The sequence below is a fragment of the Heteronotia binoei genome, chromosome 1, assembly GCF_032191835.1.
Source record: "Heteronotia binoei isolate CCM8104 ecotype False Entrance Well chromosome 1, APGP_CSIRO_Hbin_v1, whole genome shotgun sequence".
NCBI classification, from domain to species: Eukaryota; Metazoa; Chordata; class Lepidosauria; order Squamata; family Gekkonidae; genus Heteronotia; species Heteronotia binoei.
In genome coordinates, this window is record NC_083223.1 from 264,720,836 (window position 1) to 264,740,932 (window position 20,097).

Sequence of the window (20,097 nt, forward strand, 5' to 3'; positions counted from 1 at the left end):
AAAAGACTAATTTTAAGAGGAGTGGGGTTGTTAGCTGTTGTTTTGGTTTCTGTGTTTCAGGAGAGAGGATGGGGCTCAAGCATAGCTGAAAAATACCCACTGATTTAAAGGCCAGCTCCTTTAATCTCTAAAAAGGAAGTTCGCTACGAGAGTTTGTTGGAATCTGACCTGAATACTTGGCAGTAGTAGATAGAAGGTATGTTGCACATAAGAACATAAGAGAATCCATGTTGGGATCAGGGCAATGGCCCATCCAGTCCAACACTCTGTGTCACACAGTGCCCATAAGAACATAAGAGAAGCCATGTTGGATCAGGCCAGTGGCCCATCCAGTCCAACACTCTGTGTCACACAGTGGCCATAAGAACATAAGAGAAGCCATGTTGGATCAGGCCAATGGCCCATCCAGTCCAACACTCTGTGTCACACAGTGGCCATAAGAACATAAGAGAAGCCATGTTAGATCAGGCCAGTGGCCCACCCAGTCCAACACTCTGTGTCACACAGTGGCCATAGGAACATAAGAGAAGCCATGTTGGGTCAGGCCAGTGGCCCACCCAGTCCAACACTCTGTGTCACACAGTGGCCATAAGAACATAAGAGAAGCCATGTTAGATCAGGTCAATGGCCCATCCAGACCAACACACTGTCACACTGTGGCCAATTAAACCAGGTGTCATCAAGAGGTTCACAAGTGGGGCCAGGACACTAGAAGCCCTCCCACTGTTGCCCCCCACAAGCACCAAGAATACAGAGCATTACTGCCCCAGACAGAGAGTTCCATCAATACCTTGGGGCTAATAGCCATTGATGGACCTCTGCTCCATATTCATCCAGTCCCCTCTTGGGGGTCATTTTAGACTGTTCAGAATTCTAGCCATAAATTTACTCGGAATGCTGGGCAGACGTGTTCTAAATAACTAGAAGAATGGGGTGGGCCTGACATAGACCCACCTCTTCCCACTGGTGGATGTATCGGATGAGGCGGGAGAGGCGAAGGAGGCGCAGCAGGCTGAGAATCTTGGTGAAGCGGACAATGCGCAAGGCCCGTGCCGTTTTGTAGACGTCGGAATCCACCTGGGTCTCCAGGTCTACGATGAGGAAGATGTAGTCGACAGGGATGGAGGAGACAAAGTCCACCAGAAACCAGCTCTTGAGATACTTCATCTTGATGGTGTGAGGGTCCAGGATGATCTCCGTGTTGTCCTCCACCACGATGCCCGTGCGGAAGTTCAGCACCAGGTCGGCCAGGAAGAAGGTGTCTGAGAGGACGTTGAAGACGATCCACGGCGGCGTGTTTTCGTCTTTGAAGAACGTGATCCCCACCGGCAGGATGATCAAATTCCCCACCATCAGCAACAACATGATCAAGTCCCAGTAGAACCTGTGAAACAGAAGTCAAACGGCAGTCATCTTTGTGGAAGAAACCACAGTGAAATATAGGTTGCCTCTGCCACTTCCCCAGTTGGTCAGAAGTCTGGGAGAAAGAAGTACTTTTCTCCCTTTCTCACAATACACGAACTTGTGGACATTCAATGAAATTGCTGAGCAGTCGAGTTAGAACGGATAAAAGGAAGTACTTCTTCACCCAAAGGGTGATTAACATGTGGAATTCACTGCCACAGGAGGTGGTGGCAGCTACAAGCATAGCCAGCTTCAAGAGGGGAATGGATAAGCATATGGAGCAGAGGTCCATCAGTGGCTATTAGCCACAGCTTATTGTTGGAACTCTGTCTGGGGCATTGATGCTCTGTATTCTTGTGCATGGGGGGGGGCAAAGTGGGAGGGCTTCTAGCCCCACTGGTGGACCTCTTGATGGCACTTGGGTTTTTTTGGCCACTGTGTGACACAGAGTGTTAGACTGGATGGGCCATTGGCCTGATCCAACATGGCTTCTCTTATGTTCTTCACAATAATCACAAGACTGGCCAGAGTCTGACAGTCCCTACCCAATGATTTGGAGTTGGGAGTGAGCAGTGAAGTGGCCAAGTTTGCAGATGACACTAAATTGTTCAGGGTGGTGAGAACCAGAGAGGATTGTGAGGCACTCTTAAGGGATCTTTTGAGACTGGGTGAGTGGGCGTCAATGTGGCAGATGAGATTCAATGTGGCCAAGTGCAAAGTAATGCATATTGGGGCCAAGAATCCGAGCTACAAATACAAGTTGATGGGGTGTGAACTGGCAGAGACTGACCAAGAGAGAGATCTTGGGGTCATGGTAGATAACTCACTGAAAATGTCAAGACAGTGTGCGATTGCAATAAAAAAGGCCAACACCATGCTGGGAATTATTAGGAAGGGAACTGAAAACAAATCAGCCAGTATCATAATGCCCCTGTATAAATCGATGGTGCGGTCTCATTTGGAATACTGTGTGTAATTCTGGTCACTGCACCTCGAAAAGGATATTATAGCATTGGAAAAAGTCCAGAAAAGGGCAACTAGAATGATTAAAGGGTTGGAACACTTTCCCTATGAAGAAAGGTCAAAATGCTTGGGGCTCTTTAGCTTGGAGAAACATCAACTGCGGGATGACATGATAGAGGTTTACAAGATAATGTGTGGGATGGAGAAAGCAGAGAAAGAAGTACTTTTCTCCCTTTCTCACAATACAAGAACTCATGGGCATTTGATGAAATTGCTGAGCAGTCAGGTTAAAACAGATAAAAGGAAGTACTTCTTCACCCAAAGGGTGATTAACTTGTGGAATTCACTGCCACAGGAGGTGGTGGCGGCTACAAGCAAAGCCAGCTTCAAGAGGGGGTTAGATAAAAATATGGAGCAGAGGTCCATCAGTGGCTATTAGCCACAGTATGTGTGTATATATATGTAATTTTTTGGGCCACTGTGTGACACAGAGTGTTGGACTGGATGGGCCATTGGCCTGATCCAACATGGCTTCTCTTATGTTCTTATGTTCAAGGGACCATTACTGCTCTTGTCCAAAGACTACAAGGAGTGGAAGGGCTTTTATTTCATTTAAAAAAGCCTCCCACATATCATCAGGGAAAAAACAGGTGAAGAAAAAAGTGATTAGAACATAAGAGAAGCCATGTTGGATCAAGCTGATTGATCCAGTCCAACACTCTGTCACACAGTGGCCAAAAAGCCCAGGTCCCAACAGTGGGGCGAGGACACTAGAAGCCCTCCCACTATTCCCACTCCCCAAGCACCAAGAATATAGAGCATCACTTGCCCCAGACAGAGTTCCAACTATATACTGTGGCTAATAGCCACTGATGGACCTCTGCTCCATATCTTGATCCAATCCCCACTTGAAGCTGGCTATGCTTATAGCTGCCACCACCTCCTGTGGCAGTGAATTCCATGTGTTCATCACCCTTTGGGTAAAGAAGTACTTCCTTTAATCCATTCTAACCTGTCAACATATTAGGCCACACCCCCTGTCATCACCACTGTTTCACACAGGACTGTTTTGACGGGAAAGCCCAGCAGGAACTCATTTGCATATTAGGCCACACCCCCTGATGCCAAGCCAGCTGGAACTGCATCCCCTGTGCATGCCTGCTCCAAAAAAGCCCTGCTCACAACAATCCTGTGAGGTAGGTGAGCGTGTGTGACTGGCCCAAGGTCCACCAGTGAGCATCCCATGGCAGAGTGGAGATTCGAATCTGAGTCCCCAGATTCTAGTCCGATACTCTAACCCAGGGGTGTCGAGCTCATTTGTTATGAGGGCCAGATCTGACATAAATGAGACCTTGTTGGACCGGGCCATGTCGGGTTGGGCTGAGCCATGTCGGGCCGGGCCATGTGTGTACCTATTTAAGATTAGATAGCAGAGATATAGATTTTATAAAGAACACAAACAAACACATATATATTTAAATATATAAACACAAATATATATATTTAGCGGTCTTAAAGATGCTTTCTTTGTATTCTTCCCATGAGATCTAGGGAACTGGGCAAAGGAAGCTCTGGTTCTTTCCTTCCTTCCGCAGGGGACTGGGGGCGGGGATCAGCCAATAGAAGGAAGAGAGGCTTGGCTCAGTAGCTCTGCTGTAACTGAGAGAGCCTGGCAAAGCAAGCTCTTCCCCTCGCCTTATCCCCAAGGGAGGAGCCTCAGCCAATGGAGAAAACAGAGGTTTTGCTCTGTAGCTCCTGTATGACTGTTATGCAGGAGGAAGCAAGAGAAAGGGAGAAGGAAGCAGATGACAGCCAGTTGCTCGAGAGCCTGATAGGAGCCCTCCGAGAGCCTGATTCGGCATGTTTGACATCCCTGCTCAAACCGCTATACCAAACATTTCTTTTATTCGCATATATTCAAGCAGAGTATTCAGGAACTAAATGCATAGCTCAAAAGGCAAATGGATTAGAAATATCTTCAAAGAGATCCCTCATTCCTACAATTTATATATAAATGAGAATTTGCTTTGTGAATTGGCTCCAGGTTTGCTTCCCCATTGCCTGCTAAGGGCTCTGAGAGTTAATACAGGGAGAAGCCATGTGTTTATTGACTAAAGATCATTAAGTGATAAACGATGCTTTAATCGTGTTTTAAAGTTTGATCTCCTGAACAAGGTCAAAAACCAGCGCTTTGTAACGTGCCATCTGCCAGGGATCAATAAGCCAGCCCTGGAGTCAAATACAATGCAAATGTGAATCAGGGGCCTTGACTCAGTGGAAGAGAATATGCACAGCATGCAGAAGCTTCCAGGTTCAGTCCTCAGCATCTCAACGTTGAAAGAACACATAAGAACATCAGAAGAGCCCTGCTGGATCAGACCAGTGAAGGTCCATCTAGTCCAGCATCCTGCCTCACGCAGTGGCCTCAACCAGTTCCTTTGGAGGGCCAACAACAGGGCGGAGAGGCCAAGGCCTTCCCTTCATAAGAACATCAGAAGAGCCCTGCTGGATCAGACCAGTGAAGGTCCATCTAGTCCAGCATCCTGCCTCACGCAGTGGCCTCAACCAGTTCCTCTGGAGGGCCAACAACAGGGCGGAGAGGCCAAGGCCTTCCCTTCATAAGAACATCAGAAGAGCCCTGCTGGATCAGACCAATGAGGGTCCATCTAGTCCAGCCTCCTGTCTCACACAGTGGCCTCAACCAGTTCCTCTGGAGGGCCAACAACAGAGCAGAGAGGCCGAGGCCTTCCCCTCAGAAGAACATCAGAAGAGCCCTGCTGGATCAGACCAGTGAGGATCCATCTAGTCCAGTCTCCTGTCTCACACAGTGGCCTCAACCAATTCCTCTGGAAGGCCAACAACAGGGCAGAGAGGCTGAGGCCTTCCCCTCATAAGAACATCAGAAGAGCCCTGCTGGATCAGACCAGTGAGGGTCCATCTAGTCCAGCATCCTGCCTCACACAGTGGCCTCAACCAGTTCCTCTGGAGGGCCAACAAAAGGGCAGAGAGGCCGAGGCCTTCCCCTCATAAGAACATCAGAAGAGCCCTGCTGGATCAGACCAGTGAGGGTCCATCAAGTCCAGCCTCCTGTCTCACACAGTGGCCTCAACCAGTTCCTCTGGAGAGCCAACAACAGGGCAGAGAGGTTGAGGCCTTCTCATAAGAATATCAGAACAGCCCTGCTGGATCAGACCAGTGAGGGTCCATCTCATCCAGCATCCTGTCTCTCACAGTGGCCTCAACCAGTTCCTCTGGAGGGCCAACAACAGGACAGTCCGACAGAGAGGCTGAGGCCTTCCCTTCATAGGAAATTCAGAAGGGCCTTGCTGGATCAGACCAGAGGTCCGTCAAGTCCAGCATGCTACCTCACAGAGTGGTCTCACCCAGTTCCTCTGGAGGACCAACAACAGGGCTGAGAGGCTGGAGGCCTTCCGCTTTTATGAATGTAAGAAAAGCTCTGCTAGATCAGACCAGTGTAAAAAAAAAAAAAAGGTGACGTAGCATCTAGTCCAGCATCCTGTCTCACACAGTAGCCAGCTAGTTCTTCTGGAGGGCCAACAGAAGGGCAGAGAAGCTTAGGCCTTCCTCTGATAAGAACATCAGAAGAGCCCTGCTGGATCAGGCCAGTGAGGGTCCATCTAGTCCAGCCTCCTGCCTCACACAGTGGCCTCAACCAGTTCATCTGGAGGACCAACAACAGGGCACAGAGGGTGAGGCCTTCCCCTCATAAGAACATCAGAAGAACCCTGCTGGATCAGACCAGTGAGGGTCCATCTAGTCCAGCCTCCTGCCTCACACAGTGGCCTCAACCAGTTCCTCTGGACCAACAACAGGGCAGAGAGGCCGAGGCCTTCCCCTCATAAGAACATCAGAAGAGCCCTGCTGGATCAGACCAGTGAGGGTCCATCTAGTCCAGCCTCCTGCCTCACACAGTGGCCTCAACCAGTTCCTCTGGACCAACAACAGGGCAGAGAGGCCGAGGCCTTCCCCTTAGAAGAACATCAGAAGAGCCCTGCTGGATCAGAGCAGTGAGGGTCCATCTAGTCCAGCCTCCTGCCTCACACAGTGGCCTCAACCAGTTCCTCTGAAGGACCAACAACAGGGCAGAGAGGCTGAGGCCTTCCGCTTATAAGAACATCAGAAGAGCCCTGCTGGATCAGACCAGTGAGGGTCCATCTAGTCCAGCATCCTGTCTCACAAAGCGGCTTCAACCAGTTCCTCTGGAGGGCCAACAACAGGGCAGAGAGGCCGAGGCCTTCCCCTTAGAAGAACATCAGAAGAGCCCTGCTGGATCAGAGCAGTGAGGGTCCATCTAGTCCAGCCTCCTGTCTCACACAGTAGCCTCAACCAGTTCCTCTGGAGGGCCAACAACAGGGCAGGGAGGCCGAGGCCTTTCCCTCAGAAGAACATCAGAAGAGCCCTGCTGGATCAGACCAGTGAGGGTCCATCTAGTCCAGCATCCTGCAACCAGTTTCTTGGGAGGGCCAACAACAGGGAGGAGCAGGAGGAGGAAAAGAAGAAGAAGGATTATTTATACCCTGTCCTTCATTCAGAGTCTCAGAGCAGCTTACAATTCCTTCCCTTCCTCTCTCCACAACAGACATCCTGTGAGGCAGGTGGGTCTGAAAGGGCTCTGAGAGAAGAGCTCGTAAGAGCATTGGAATTTTCTACCTGTTCTGCACGTCCTTTGCAATGTTCTAAAGTTCCAGTCGTTATTGGGTTGATACTGTCCCTGTTTCCCTATTGCATGACCTAGGAAGAAGATCCTGGCTCCCTGCCAATCAAGAGATAAGTCAGCAAAAGGTCAAGAAGAAAGGGGAAGTCTCCTCTCAGTCTTCCCACTCTTAGCCATGTTTTCCCCATTGCAAGATGTAGTTTCTTAGTGCTTGGTTCTTTTTTCTCCCAGTTCCCCATTCCCTTGTAGTAATGAATATATTTTTGCTTTCATACTAAAAGCCTCTCGAGTGTTATTTCGATCCAGCGATCCATTGAACTGTCTGAGATACAGAAATTGAATTTCAAACAGAAAAATCTCTATCAGAGAGAGCAGCTCCAAGAGAACTTGTGACCGAGCCAAGGTCACCCAGCTGGCTGTATGCGGAGAAGCGGGGACTCAAACCCTGCTCTCCAGATTAGAGTCTGCTGCTCTTACCCCTTACACCAAACTGGGAGGAAGGCAGAGCCAAACACAACAACAAAACCACAACCATGTGTGAGGGACAAGAGGAGTAAGTACTGCCCCGACCTGGATAGCCCAGGCAAGCCCAATCTCGTCAGATCTCAGAAGCTAAGCAGAGTCAGCTTTGTCTTGGATGGGAGACCTCTTTGGAATGCCAGAAGTCAAGAAGTGGGGTCAGGTTTTATTCAGTCATCTCTCTGAATATCCTCCAGGCCCTCAGAGGGTTCCCACAAACACACACGCATATACACACACACATAAAAATGCAAAAATACAATACAAAACAAAAAAGTTGAATAACTATTAAAAATAGACATGAAAGAGGAATCAAGGACAGAATAAAACCAATACCGTAGTGCTCGGCAGCTGTTTGCACATCCAATTAGAATTCCAACAGGCAATGAGAAGCCCTACTGGGCATGAGCCCCACCCCCACCCCAATCCCTTGCTCTTTCTACAAACACTTGACATCAGGAAAGATATTGGTGGGCACCAGGGTTTTTTATTTAGCAGGAACTCCTTTGCATATTAGGCCACACACCCCTGATGTAGCCAATCCTCCTGGAGCTTACAGCAGGCCCTGTACAAATTGCCCTTGGAGGATTGGCTACATCAGGGGGTGTGGCCTTATATGCAAAGGAACGGGGCTTTCTTTGTAGCAGGAGCTCCTTTGCATATTAGGCCACACACCCCTGATGTAGCCAATCTTCCTGGAGCTTACAGTAGGCCCTGTGCGAAGAGCCCTGTAAGCTCTTGGAGGATTGGCTACAGGGGTGGAATTCTAGAAGGAGCTCCTTTGCATATTAGGCCACACACCCCTGATGTAGCCAATCCTCCTGGAGCTTACAGTAGGCCCTGTATGAAAAGCCCTGTAAGCTCTTGGAGAATTGGCTACATCAGTGGTGCGTGGCTCAATATGCAAAGGAATTCCTGCTACAAAAAGCCCTGTGTTCGACCATACCTTGACCTCTCCACAAAACCTATTTTTGGATGATACCTATTGGCTAGCGCTTGTGATGGCCCCCTTAATATGTTTCCATCTAGCTTCAGAGCAACTTCACAATTATTTTGAAAACATTTCCTTCTTTAAAAAAATAAAGAAAGAAATATATCCCCCAGAGAACACTACAATCTGGTACTCAACATTTGCTGACCATCCCTGGCCTGAAAGACGTCCGATTATCCTTGACCAGAGCCAGGGCCTTTTCGGCCTTGGCCCCAGCCTGGTGGAATCAGCTCCCCTCAGAGATCCAGGCCCTTACTGAATTGTTACCTTTCCATAGGGCCTGTAAGGTGAAGCTATTCCACCAGCCTTTTGGTTGAGGCAGCGGATGTCCCGTTCCTTTGGCTGACCCTATGCTGTGACACCACCTCTGCTGCAATACTGATTTTATACTATCCATGTTTAGTATATTATGATGTGCCCAACTGAGTCGCCAAATTGTATTGTCTACTTTGATTGGTTTTAGAAGAAGATGAAGAAGATATTGGATTTATATCCCGCCCTCCACCCCGAAGAGTCTCAGAGCAGCTCATAATCTCCTTTACCTTCCTCCCCCGCAACAGACACCCTGTGAGGTGGGTGGGGCTGGAGAGGGCTCTCACAGCAGCTGCCCTTTCAAGGACAACCTCTGCCAGAGCTATGGCTGACCCAAGACCATGCTAGCAGGTGCAAGTGGAGGAGTGGGGAATCAAACCCGGTTCTCCCAGATAAGAGTCCACGCACTTAACCACTATACCAAACTGGCTCTCCTTCACTAGGATTCCAGTTTGAATTAATTATTGTTTTGGGGAAGGCAATGGCAAACCACCCCGTAAAAAGTCTGCCATGAAAACGTTGTGAAAGCAACCTTACCCCAGAGTCGGAAATGACTGGTGCTTGCACAGGGGACTGCCTTTACCTTTAATTATTGTTTTACTGTTTTAAAATGTTGTTATCCACCCTGAGCCCATCTGGGAAAAGGTGGAATATAAATTAAACAAACAAACAAATAGTAAAGGGAGAACAGAGAAATTTACCTCTTGCCGTGCTTTTTTAAAAAATGAATAGGCCACCTGGATTGCGGGGATCTCAGACTGATGGCGGAATCAAAATCTGGCTCATAGGATGCATATTTGATATGAAGATTGCCAAAAAGGGAGCAAGATAGATCAGTGAAGAGGATGAACTGGGATTTTCCCTTTGAAATTTGAATGTCTCCACCTCAAAACATGGTTCCAAGGACATTTGAAGGTCACCTTCATCTTTCTCTAATATAACCGAGCAGGGGTGGAATTCTAACAGGAGCTCCTTTGCATATTAGGCCAAACCGCACTGATGTAGCCAATCCTCTAAGGGCTTACAAAAAAGAGCCTTGTAAGCTCTTGGGGGATTGGCTACATCAGGGGTGTGTGGCCTAATATGCAAAGGAGCTCCTGCTAGAATTCCACCCCTGTAACAGAGGCTTATGGACGAAAGAAGTTGAAACAATTTAATTAGCAATTGTCACTTAAATATCATTATTGCCCGGGTGGAGGAATGGATACTTTCCCCTTGGATTGCTTGGTTTATCTTCATGTCCTAGAATTTTCCATCTCTCTCTTTTTTTTGCAGCTCTCAGGATCATTTCGAATGAGCTCGCAGAAACCCTCTCTCTGGTATTCCCCTCTCTTTGCCAGCTAAATCCTCAATTCCTTCTTGGCAGTGCCCTGTTTCTGCTGGGCACAGTTCCAGGGATACCTCTCGCTGGCATCCTCTGCTTATGTGCTCAGATACGGTAGGAAACCAATGGAGTTTTTCTCCTGAGGAAACCTTACGGTGAATCAAAACAAGGCACGGTCAAAGTGCCAAGGTAGACTCAGCTACTGGGTAATCCATAAACATCCTCAACTTGGGTCTTGTTAAGTGGCAGACGCTTCAGCACAATAGTTGCCTTTCTTCAGACCAAGTTTCTAGACCTCATGGAAGCAGGAAAATGCTCAGAGAAACAGAGATGCGTAGTTAAATTGTCAATGCTGGCTGAGAAAGCAGAAGGACTGAGATGCAGACTACATGCTACACTCACCAGAAGTCCATCCGTGGCTATTAGCCACAACATATTGTTGGAACTCTCTGTCTGGGGCAAGTGTTGCCCTGTATTCTTGGTGCTTGGGGGGGGGGGCAACAGTGCAAGGGCTTCTAGTGTCCTGGCCTCACTGATGGGCCTCCTGATGGCGCCTGGTTTCTTTGGCCACTGTGTGACACAGTGTTGGACTGGATGGGCCTTTGGCCTGGTCCAACATGGCTTCTCTTATGTTCTTATGTGCCATGTTTATCCTCTGGGAAAGTGTGCATTTGGTATGTCATCAGCTTGCCACCTTGCAAATCGACCTTAAGGTTTCTGTGATGATTTCCCACAGCCTTTTCTACTCCTGGAAATGAGAACGTTTGCAATACACTCCTGGGGAAAAGGCTTTTAAGCATCTGTTGACTTCCAAATTGTCTGAAAGCATAGATGTCAAGTGCCTCGCCATGGAAAGGATAACTGGTTACTACTGTGATTATTCTTTCCCCAAACTGTACTTTCCAATGCCCTTATCTGTTGCTACTTTCCAGGGGTTGTTTTGCAGAAAAAAAGGTGGTGGAGCTCATCCAGGGATCGTTATGCCGCTGCACGTACTATTCAACGGACAAGGTGGGAAGGAGGAGGTGGAACGCTCAGAAAGGTTCAGGAGCTGTGCTACTGTGAGCTCTCACTGAATCCGAGGCCTGCTCCTTTCCCAGGATAGCTCTCTGCACACCTGTTCTCTGGCCAGGATGTTATGTCTAGGGGCCATTGCTTCGTAATTCGTATCAGAATGCAGCCTTGGAACTTGTGGGAAAAGAAACTAAAGTTCTAAAGTCACGCTATGGGGGGGAAAGGGGAGGGGGCTTATCATTGCTTGCGATTGGTCTCTACTGAAACTATATGAATGATGTAACTATACTTTGCCTCAGTCGCTGAGCATAGACCTACCTGAATCTCTTAATAAATGGAATCGTATGAAATAAATGGACTGTTTATTGAGTAACCAAGGGGAATGCCTGACAATGGAGACCATCTGGCTACCTAGAGGGGGATCTGGCTCAGTGGAGCAGCATCTGCTTGGTGTGCAGAAGGTCCCAGGATCAATCCCTATGAAGAAAGGTTAAAACGCTTGGGGCTCTTTAGCTTGGAGAAACGTCGACTGCGGGGTGACATGATAGAGGTTTACAAGATAATGCATGGGATGGAGAAGGTAGAGAAAGAAGTACTTTTCTCCCTTTCTCACAATACAAGAACTCGTGGGCATTCAATGAAATTGCTGAGCAGTCGGGTTAAAACGGATAAAAGGAAGTACTTCTTCACCCAAAGGGTGATTAACATGTGGAATTCGCTGCCACGGGAGGTGGTGGCGGCTACAAGCATAGCCAGTTACAAGAGGGGATTGGATAAAAATATGGAGCAGAAGTCCATCAGTGGCTATTAGCCACAGTGTGTATGTATTTTGGCCACTGTGTGACTCAGAGTGTTGGACTGGATGGGCCATTGGCCTGATCCAACATGGCTTCTCTTATGTTCTTATCCCTGCCATCTCCAGTTCAAAGGAGCAGGTAGTAAGTGATGGGAATGACCTCTGCCTGGAACACTGGAGATCGAGGGGAAGGGGCTGTGGCTTAGAGGTAGATCCTCTGCTTGGCATGCAGAAGGTCCCAGGTTCAACCAGTTAAAAAACCAGGCAGTAAATGATGGGAAAGGCCTCAGCTTGCAATCCTGGAAAGCCAGACAGAGTAGGAGCTGTGGCTCAGTGGAAAAATCACAGCTTGGCATGCAGAAGGTCCCAGGTTCAATTCCCGGCATCTCCAGTTAAAGGATTAGGTTGCGGGTGATGCGAAAGATCTCCTTCCTGGAGACCTTGGAGAGCCACCGGCAGTCTGAGTAGACAACACTGGCCTCGATGGGCTGACGGTCTGGTTCAGTATAAGGCAGGCTTCATGGGCATGCATCTCACCAGCCCTGCCACTGGGCATACTAGGCAACTGCCTAGGGTGCCAGCCTTCCGAGGGTGCCAAATTCGGTGCCCCCCCTCATGTGACTCAGTGACTCAGCCTTGTCTAGGGTGCCGGACAGTCTAAGGCTGGCCCTGCACCTCACCTGTATGCCCATGGTTCACCTTCAAAATAATGGGTTCTACCATTTCAGTGACATAGTTAGCAATGACTCATGGGACGTCTGGAGCTCACAATGAAGGGGAATTCATTGGGATGGGAACGTTTTAATTTAAACACCCTTCACATCCCACCAGGCGTATCACCACATGCAATGATCAAAATTTGTGACAGGTCTTTTGTCAGACATAACGATACAAGCCAGCAAGGCTTTTTTTGTAGCAGGAACTTCTTTGTATATTAGGCCACGACCCCCTGATGTAGCCAATCCTCCAAGAGGCCCTGGAAGAAGAGCCCTGTAAGCTCTTGGAGGATTGGCTACATCAGGGGGTATGGCCTAATATGCAAAGGAGCTCCTGCTAGAGTTCCATTCCTGGGCCACGCCCCCCTGATGTAGCCAATCCTCCAAGAGCTGACAGGGGTCTTAGTACAGGGCCTACTATAAGCTCCAGAAAGATTGGCTACATCAGGGGTGTGTGGCCTAATATGCAAAGGAGGTCCTGCTAGAATTCCATTCCTGGGCCACGCCCCCCTGCTGTAGCCAATCCTCCAAGAGCTGACAGGGGTCTTAGTACAGGGCCTACTATAAGCTCCAGAAAGATTGGCTACATCAGGGGTGTGTGGCCTAATATGCAAAGGAGGTCCTGCTAGAATTCCATTCCTGGGCCACGCCCCCCTGCTGTAGCCAATCCTCCAAGAGCTGACAGGGTTCTTAGTACAGGGCCTACTATAAGCTTCAAAAAGATTGGCTACATCAGGGGGTTGTGGCTTAATATGCAAAGGAGGTCCTGCTAGAATTCCATTCCTGGGCCACGCCCCCCTGATGTAGCCAATCCTCCAAGAGCTGACAGGGCTCTTAGTACAGGGCCTACTATAAGCTCCAGAAAGATTGGCTACATCAGGGGTGTGTGGTCTAATAAGCAAAGGGGTTCCTGTGACATAAAAAGCCCTGCAAGCTGGTAACGTGGTAAGCTGTATTGTGTAGGCCAGGACTAAAGCCAACAGTTTCTTGCATGCAAAGAAACTGTTCTGGGACTGTACCACTTCAAACTACAGGTGAGGAAAGAACATGAAATGTTCCCACTGTTGAAAAACACACACACACACCTTGCCCATTCATTAAAAAAAAAAAAAACCATGCCAAGGAAGAGGACTCTAGAAAGAAAGTAAGGATGATGAGAAGCAAATATGTGTGCGAGAGAATGAAATGTGGCTCTACTGTTTCAAGTTGGGTCTGAAAAGATGGAAGACGACTCTAAAAATATACTTGAATCCAGCCTCGTGGGTTTCTAAAGCATGTTTTGACTTGACCTGAGACCCAGGGGACAGAAAACACCAGACTGGAAGAGATTCTCCTTTCCTGATACTACTTCTATGTAGGACCAGGGGGATCAAGATGTTTTGGCACCCCAAGCAAGATACACCCATCACCTTCTGGAATCTGGAAGAAGAAGAAGAAGAAGAAGAAGAAGAAGAAGAAGAAGAAGAAGAAGAAGAAGAAGAAGAAGAAGAAGAAGAAGAAGAAGAAGAAGAAGAAGAAACTGGATTTATATCCCGCCCTCCACTCTGAATCTCAGAGCGGCTCTCAATCTCCTTTCCCTTCCTCCCCCACAACAGACACCCTGTGAGGTAGGTGGGGCTGAGAGAATTCTCCCAGAAGCTGTCCTTTCAAGGACAACTCCTACGAGAGCGATGGCTGACCCAAGGCCATTCCAGCAGCTGCAAGTGGAGGAGTGGGGAATCAAACCCCGTTCTCCCAGATAAGAGTCCGTGCGCTTAACCACTACATTAAACTGGAACCTGGGGCCTGTTATTCCTTCTCACTCAAGCCTGCCTCATAGGATTGTCGTAAGGCAAAATGGAGAGGAGGAGGACATTGGATTTATACCTTGCCTTTCATTCATAGTTTCAGAGCAGCTTACAAACCAAGCATCCTACCCTGAGAGCTTTGGAAAGGGGTTGGGACAAAAAATGTGGTAGGCAATAGTGTGCTGAGCATGCATAAGACTGCATGCCATCCCACTGGGATTTGATAGTGGTGGGGAGATAGTCTTCATGGAACCGAGCATGTAAGAAATTGCCACATGTGGGTTTTTGGTTGTAGTTGCCATCGCTAAGGAGCGACGGATGCAGAAATCCTCACCGGAATACTGAAGCAGCGACAAGGCTAAGAGACGTGGGCCCTGTGTAGTCCCACATGTCCACAGATTTGTTATGCAAACACAAGACGGGCATTCTGGTGTGAAATCCGGCGTCCTGACAATTTCAGCTGTTTTCAAAAAGAAAAGTCCCTCGCATTCTAGCTTTCACGCTTCTGCAGCCAGCCTTTCAAAACCCTCTTTCGAAACGTGCCTTTCCAATTTCCTCTGCCACCTCAGGCCCCCTTCCTCTTGACCCAGAAATCCCAAAACCAGAACCGTGAGAGCGAGTGACCTAATCGCAAACCAGCCCGGCGTTGTTGTTTGTTTGTTTTTTAAAAGATTCATTTTGCAGGATTTGTTCTGATTAGACATTCTGAGCTACGTGGGAGCAGGATTTAGGACTTTGGTCGGTTTGCAGAACGAGTACAAGCCTCAATGATACCATTGAGGCTTGTACGCATTCTGACCCAGGAGATGGTGGCAGCTACAAGCATAGCCAGCTTCAAGAGGGGATTGGATAAGCATCTGGAGCAGAGGTCCATCAGTGGCTCTTAGCCACAGAGTATTGTTGGAACTCTCCATCTGGGGCAGTGATGCTCTGTATCCTTGGTGCTTGGGGAGGCACAGTGGGAGGGCTTCTAGCCCACTTGTGGACCTCCTGATGGCACAGGTTTTTTGGCCACTGTATGACACAGAGTTTTGGACTGGATGGGTCATTGGTCTGATTCAACATGACTTCTCTTATGCTCTTATGTCTGGGGCAGTGATGCTCTGTATTCTTGCTGCTTGGGGTGGGGGCAACAGTGGAAGGGCTTCTAATATCCTGGCCCCACTGGTGGACCTCCCAGTGGCACCTGAGGTTTTTTGGGGCACTGTGTGACACAGAGTGTTGGATTGGATGGGCCATTGGCCTGATCCAACATGACTTCTCTTATGCTCTTATGTCTGGGGCAGTGATGTTCTGTATTCTTGGTGCTTGGGATGGGGGGCAACAGTGAAAGGGCTTCTAATATCCTGGCCCCACTGATGGACCTCCCGGTGGCACCTGGGTTTTCTTGGGGCACTGTGTGACACAGAGTGTTGGACTGGATGGGCCATGGGCCTGATCCAACATGGCTTCTCTTATGTTCTTACGGCCACTGTGTGACACAGAGTGTTGGGCTGGATGGGCCATTGGCCTGATCCAACATGGCTTCTCTGATGTTCTTATGGCCACTGTGTGACACAGAGTGGTGGACTGGATGGGCTATTGGCCTGATCCAACATGGCTTCTCTTATGTTCTTATGGCCACTGTGTGACACAGAGTGTTGGACTAGATGGGCCATTGGCCTGATCCAACATGGCTTCTCTGATGTTCTTATGTTCACCCCCATCAAAGTGCCTACCTGGGACAAAGAAGATTCTTCCGCAAGACACTGGCTGTTTTTTGTCTTCAGTACTGGCCCCTTTATGGCATCCTGTAGCTACAGTGGAGCCTGGGAGGGGCCAAGCCCATCCTTTCAACCCCTCCTTCCAACTATATGGCCCCTCCATGGGAGGGCCCTCAGTCTGTCCCCTTTGCTTACCAGTACTCTGAACAAGTAGTAGCATTGTTGATGCGCTTTTCGCTTTTTCCCCTCCCCTGCCCTAACACACCTTGTAGAGCAAAGGGGGTGGGGAAGAGTCAAGAGGTCTCTGTCTCTCTGAGAGAAGGGCACATAAGAAAGGTGTGGGGAAGCAGAGCTGCTGTGACTGCCCAGATGAAGGGGAGGTTAGCTTGTGGAACTCAAGGCAGCTTACAGTGCCAAGAGCCTAGGGTCGCCAAATCAGGTGCCTCCCTGACCCCCCCCCCCCACAAACAACAAATCCTGCTGCGGGCCCCACCAAACATGAAATCCTGGCCACGGCCCTGACTAGCACTACCGTTCATCTTCTGGCCCCACCTCTCAAACCGTATGCCTGCAAGGTCTCTCTTCCTCCCGTCCCTTCCCATCATCCTTGTGGGGGAGGAAGGGAAAGGAGATTGTAGGCCGCTCTCAGTTTCCCTAAGCCAGAATCAAGGAACAGGTAAATAAACCTTTCATTTACAGCTCGAGTTGATCTGGGATTTGAGATCACTTTAGCAACCGGCCTGGTGGTAAAAAAACCATTCTGGATTAACGAACAAGGCCTACGAATATCTGCTTTGACATAAGCAGTCCATGGGCAGATCAAGAAGGGATTTAAATTCTTTTTTGTTTTTGCAGGCCACCGACGCGATGCAAAGTCAGCTCCTAGATCAGAGTCCCCTGGCTGATTTTAGATGTTATAGGTGCCCTTTGAGGAGGTCAAGCTGCTTCTTTTTTAAAAAAAAAAGATGCAGCACCCAGTCTTTTCAGAGCTCCCAAGTTCAGCACGGCCAACCCCGGTGAGAAGAAGAAGACTTTAGATTTATACCCCCCGTTCTGTCTGAATCAGAGTCTCAGAGTGGCTTACAATCTCCTTTCCCTTCCTCCCCCACAAGGATGATGGGAAGGGACGGGATGAAGAGAGACCTCTTATGGTCTTATGGCAGATTGAGCTGGTTTTCAGCACCATGGACAGTGTCAGGGTCTTCAGCACCTCGGACAGTGCTCCTGGCGGGGCGGGGTCATGTCCAGAGCAGCAGCAGCTGTGGCATCTGTGTGACACAGAGTGTTGGACTGGATGAGCCATTGGCCTGATCCAATGTGACTTTTCTTATGCTATTATGTCTGGAGCAGTGATGCTCTGTATTCTTGGTGCTTTGGGGGGGGGGGGTGCACAGTGGGAAGGCTTCTAGCATCCTGGCCCTACTGATGGACCTCCTGATGGCGCCTGGGGTTTTTTTTGGCCACTGTGTGACACAGAGTGTTGAACTGGACGGGCCATTGGCCTGATCCAACATGGTTTCTCTTATGTTCTTAATTTCCTGGCCGATTGAGGTGGTTTTCAGCACCCTGGAAAGGGCCAGGTTTTCCAGCACCGTGGATAGCACACCCGGCAGGGTGGGGTCCTCCTCATGGCAGTTGGGGTTTTTTTGTGTGACCCAGAGTGTTTGATTGGATGGGCCACTGTGTGACCCAGAGTGTTTGATTGGATGGGCCATTGGCCTGATCCAACATGGCTTCATCCAACCAGGGACAGGGTTGGGGTTTCCAGCACTGTGGACAGCTCTCCTAGCGGGGTGGGGTCCTCCTGATGGCAGTTGGGGTTTTTTGGCCACAGCGTGACCCAGAGTGTTGGACTGGATGGGCCACTGGCCTGATCCAACAGGGCTTCTCTTATGCTCTTAATTTCCCGGCCGATTGAGCTGGTTTTCAGCACCAAGGACAGGATTGGGGTTTCCAGCACCACGGACAGCGCTCCTGGCTGGGTGGCGTCCTCCTGATGGCAGTTGGGGTTTTTTGGCCACAGCGTGACCCAGAGTGTTGGACTGGATGGGCCACTGGCCTGATCCAACAGGGCTTCTCTTATGCTCTTAATTTCCCAGCCGATTGAGCTGGTTTTCAGCACCAAGGACAGGATTTGGGTTTCCAGCACCACGGACAGCGCTCCTGGCTGGGTGGCGTCCTCCTGAGGGCAATTGGGGGTTTTTGGCCACTGCGTGACCCAGAGTGTTGGACTGGATGGGCCACGGGCCTGATCCAACAGGGCTTCTCTTCTGTCCTTAGGAGGCGCTGGCTCCCCTCCTGGAAGGGGGTCGTCGGTTCTCACCCTCCCCTCGGTCCCATCCGGCGGCCTACCCAACCCCCACGCCAACTCCCGTACCTGAAATCGCTGTAGGGGTGGATGATCCAGGCGCCGGCGGACTTGACCCTCTGCTGCTCGATCTCCACCGCCTTGTGGCTGCCGAACATGCGCAGGGAGAACTTATTGACGGCCGGCTGGAGCATGGCCCCCAGCTGCCGCTGCACGAAGGTGCCGCCGGGGTCGTCGGGGCCGGCCATAGCCGCCGCCACCGCCGCCGCGTCCGCCGCTACGATCTGCTCGGCCACCGAGGCCGGCGCCATCTCCCCTCGGGAGCCTTTGCCGTCGCGGGGCTGGCCGGAGCCGCCCTGGGGCCGCCCGGTGGCCTCGCCGTCCAAGAGGGGCGGAGGAGGCGGCGGCTTGGGGAGGCGGGGGTCGGCGGCGCCCTGGTGCGCCCCCTCCTGGGGCTGGGCGTCCATGGCGCGGGCTAGGCGGCCTTTCCTTCAAACGCCCTTGCCCGGCCTCCCCCCCGGGGGCGCAGCATCCCTCCCCGGGCCCAGGGAGAAGCGGGGGGCGGAGGAAGAGGAGGCGCGCAGCCCGGGGGGCGCAGCAGCCGGGTGGGGCGCAACGAGGTCGGCTGCCTGCTGCTCCTCCAGGCCAGGGGCGCGCATCAAGGGCGAGGAGGAGAGCGGCGGGCGGCGGACGGCCAGTCCCTCCTCTTGGCCTCGGCCGGACCGAGCCGAGCCTGTTGCGCGCCGGAGCCCAGAGACGTCAGCCGGGCGGCCGGCGCTGGAGAGCACATCCTCGGCGCCCGGGGAAAGGAGCGGCGGCTGGCAACCAGCGCACAGCGGCGCAGAGGCCGCCCAGGGAGAGGCGGGGGGCTGAGCGGGACGGCGGCGCCACCTGGCGGCAGGCAGCGGGACGGCGCGCCGACGCCCGCCTGGACGACCCCTGGCCAGGGGTCTCCCCACCACCACCTGCCCACCTTTTGGAGCTGGAGGCTGCTTGGGGGGCGGGGGAGGAGCTGCCCAGCTGGTGAAGCTGGAAGTGGGGATTCTGAGCGCGGCTGGAAAGGGGGCGGGGTCCTCGCGCGCGCACACCGCCCCCCCTAGGCGGGAGGAGCCAGGGCTTTTTGCAGCAGGAACTCCTTTGCATATTAGGCCACACCTCCCTGATGTAGCCAATCCTCCAAGAGCTCACAGGGCTCTTCTTAGAGGGGCTGCTGTAAGCTCTAGGACATGGGGTGTCAAACATGTGGCCCAGGGGCCGAATCAGGCCCCTGAGTAACTGACCGCTGTCTGCTTCCTTCTCCCTCTCTCTTGCTTCCTTCTGCACAACAGCTCGCCTTGCCAGGCTTGCTCAATTGCGTATGAGCTACAGAGCAAAACCTCTGTTTTCTCCATTAGCTGAGACTCCTCCATTGGGGAGTAATAGCTTGCTTTGTCAGGTTTCCTCAATCGCGCAGCAAAGCTACTGAGCCAAGCCTCTCTTCCTTCTATTGGCTGAGGCTCCTCCCCCTCCTGGTCCCCTGGGGAAGGAAGGAAAGAGCCAGAGCTTCATTTGCGCAGTTCCCAGATTCCATGAAAGAGATCCAAAG

The 20,097-nt window shown here is 50.8% G+C and overlaps 1 protein-coding gene across 1 annotated transcript in view; it reads right to left on the reverse strand.

Annotated features, from left to right (window-relative positions):
* The window catches only part of HCN3 (hyperpolarization activated cyclic nucleotide gated potassium channel 3), a 52,528-nt gene extending 33,684 nt beyond the window's left edge, over positions 1 to 18,844 (reverse strand). Inside the window, exons 1-2 of the mRNA XM_060255185.1 lie at positions 18,582 to 18,844; positions 955 to 1,384 (exon numbers count right to left, since the gene is read on the reverse strand). Coding sequence (XP_060111168.1) covers positions 955 to 1,384; positions 18,582 to 18,823 — 672 coding nt within the window. The 5' untranslated portion in view covers positions 18,824 to 18,844. The remainder of the gene's footprint in view (positions 1 to 954; positions 1,385 to 18,581) is intronic.
* Between the last annotated feature and the right edge of the window lie 1,253 nt (positions 18,845 to 20,097).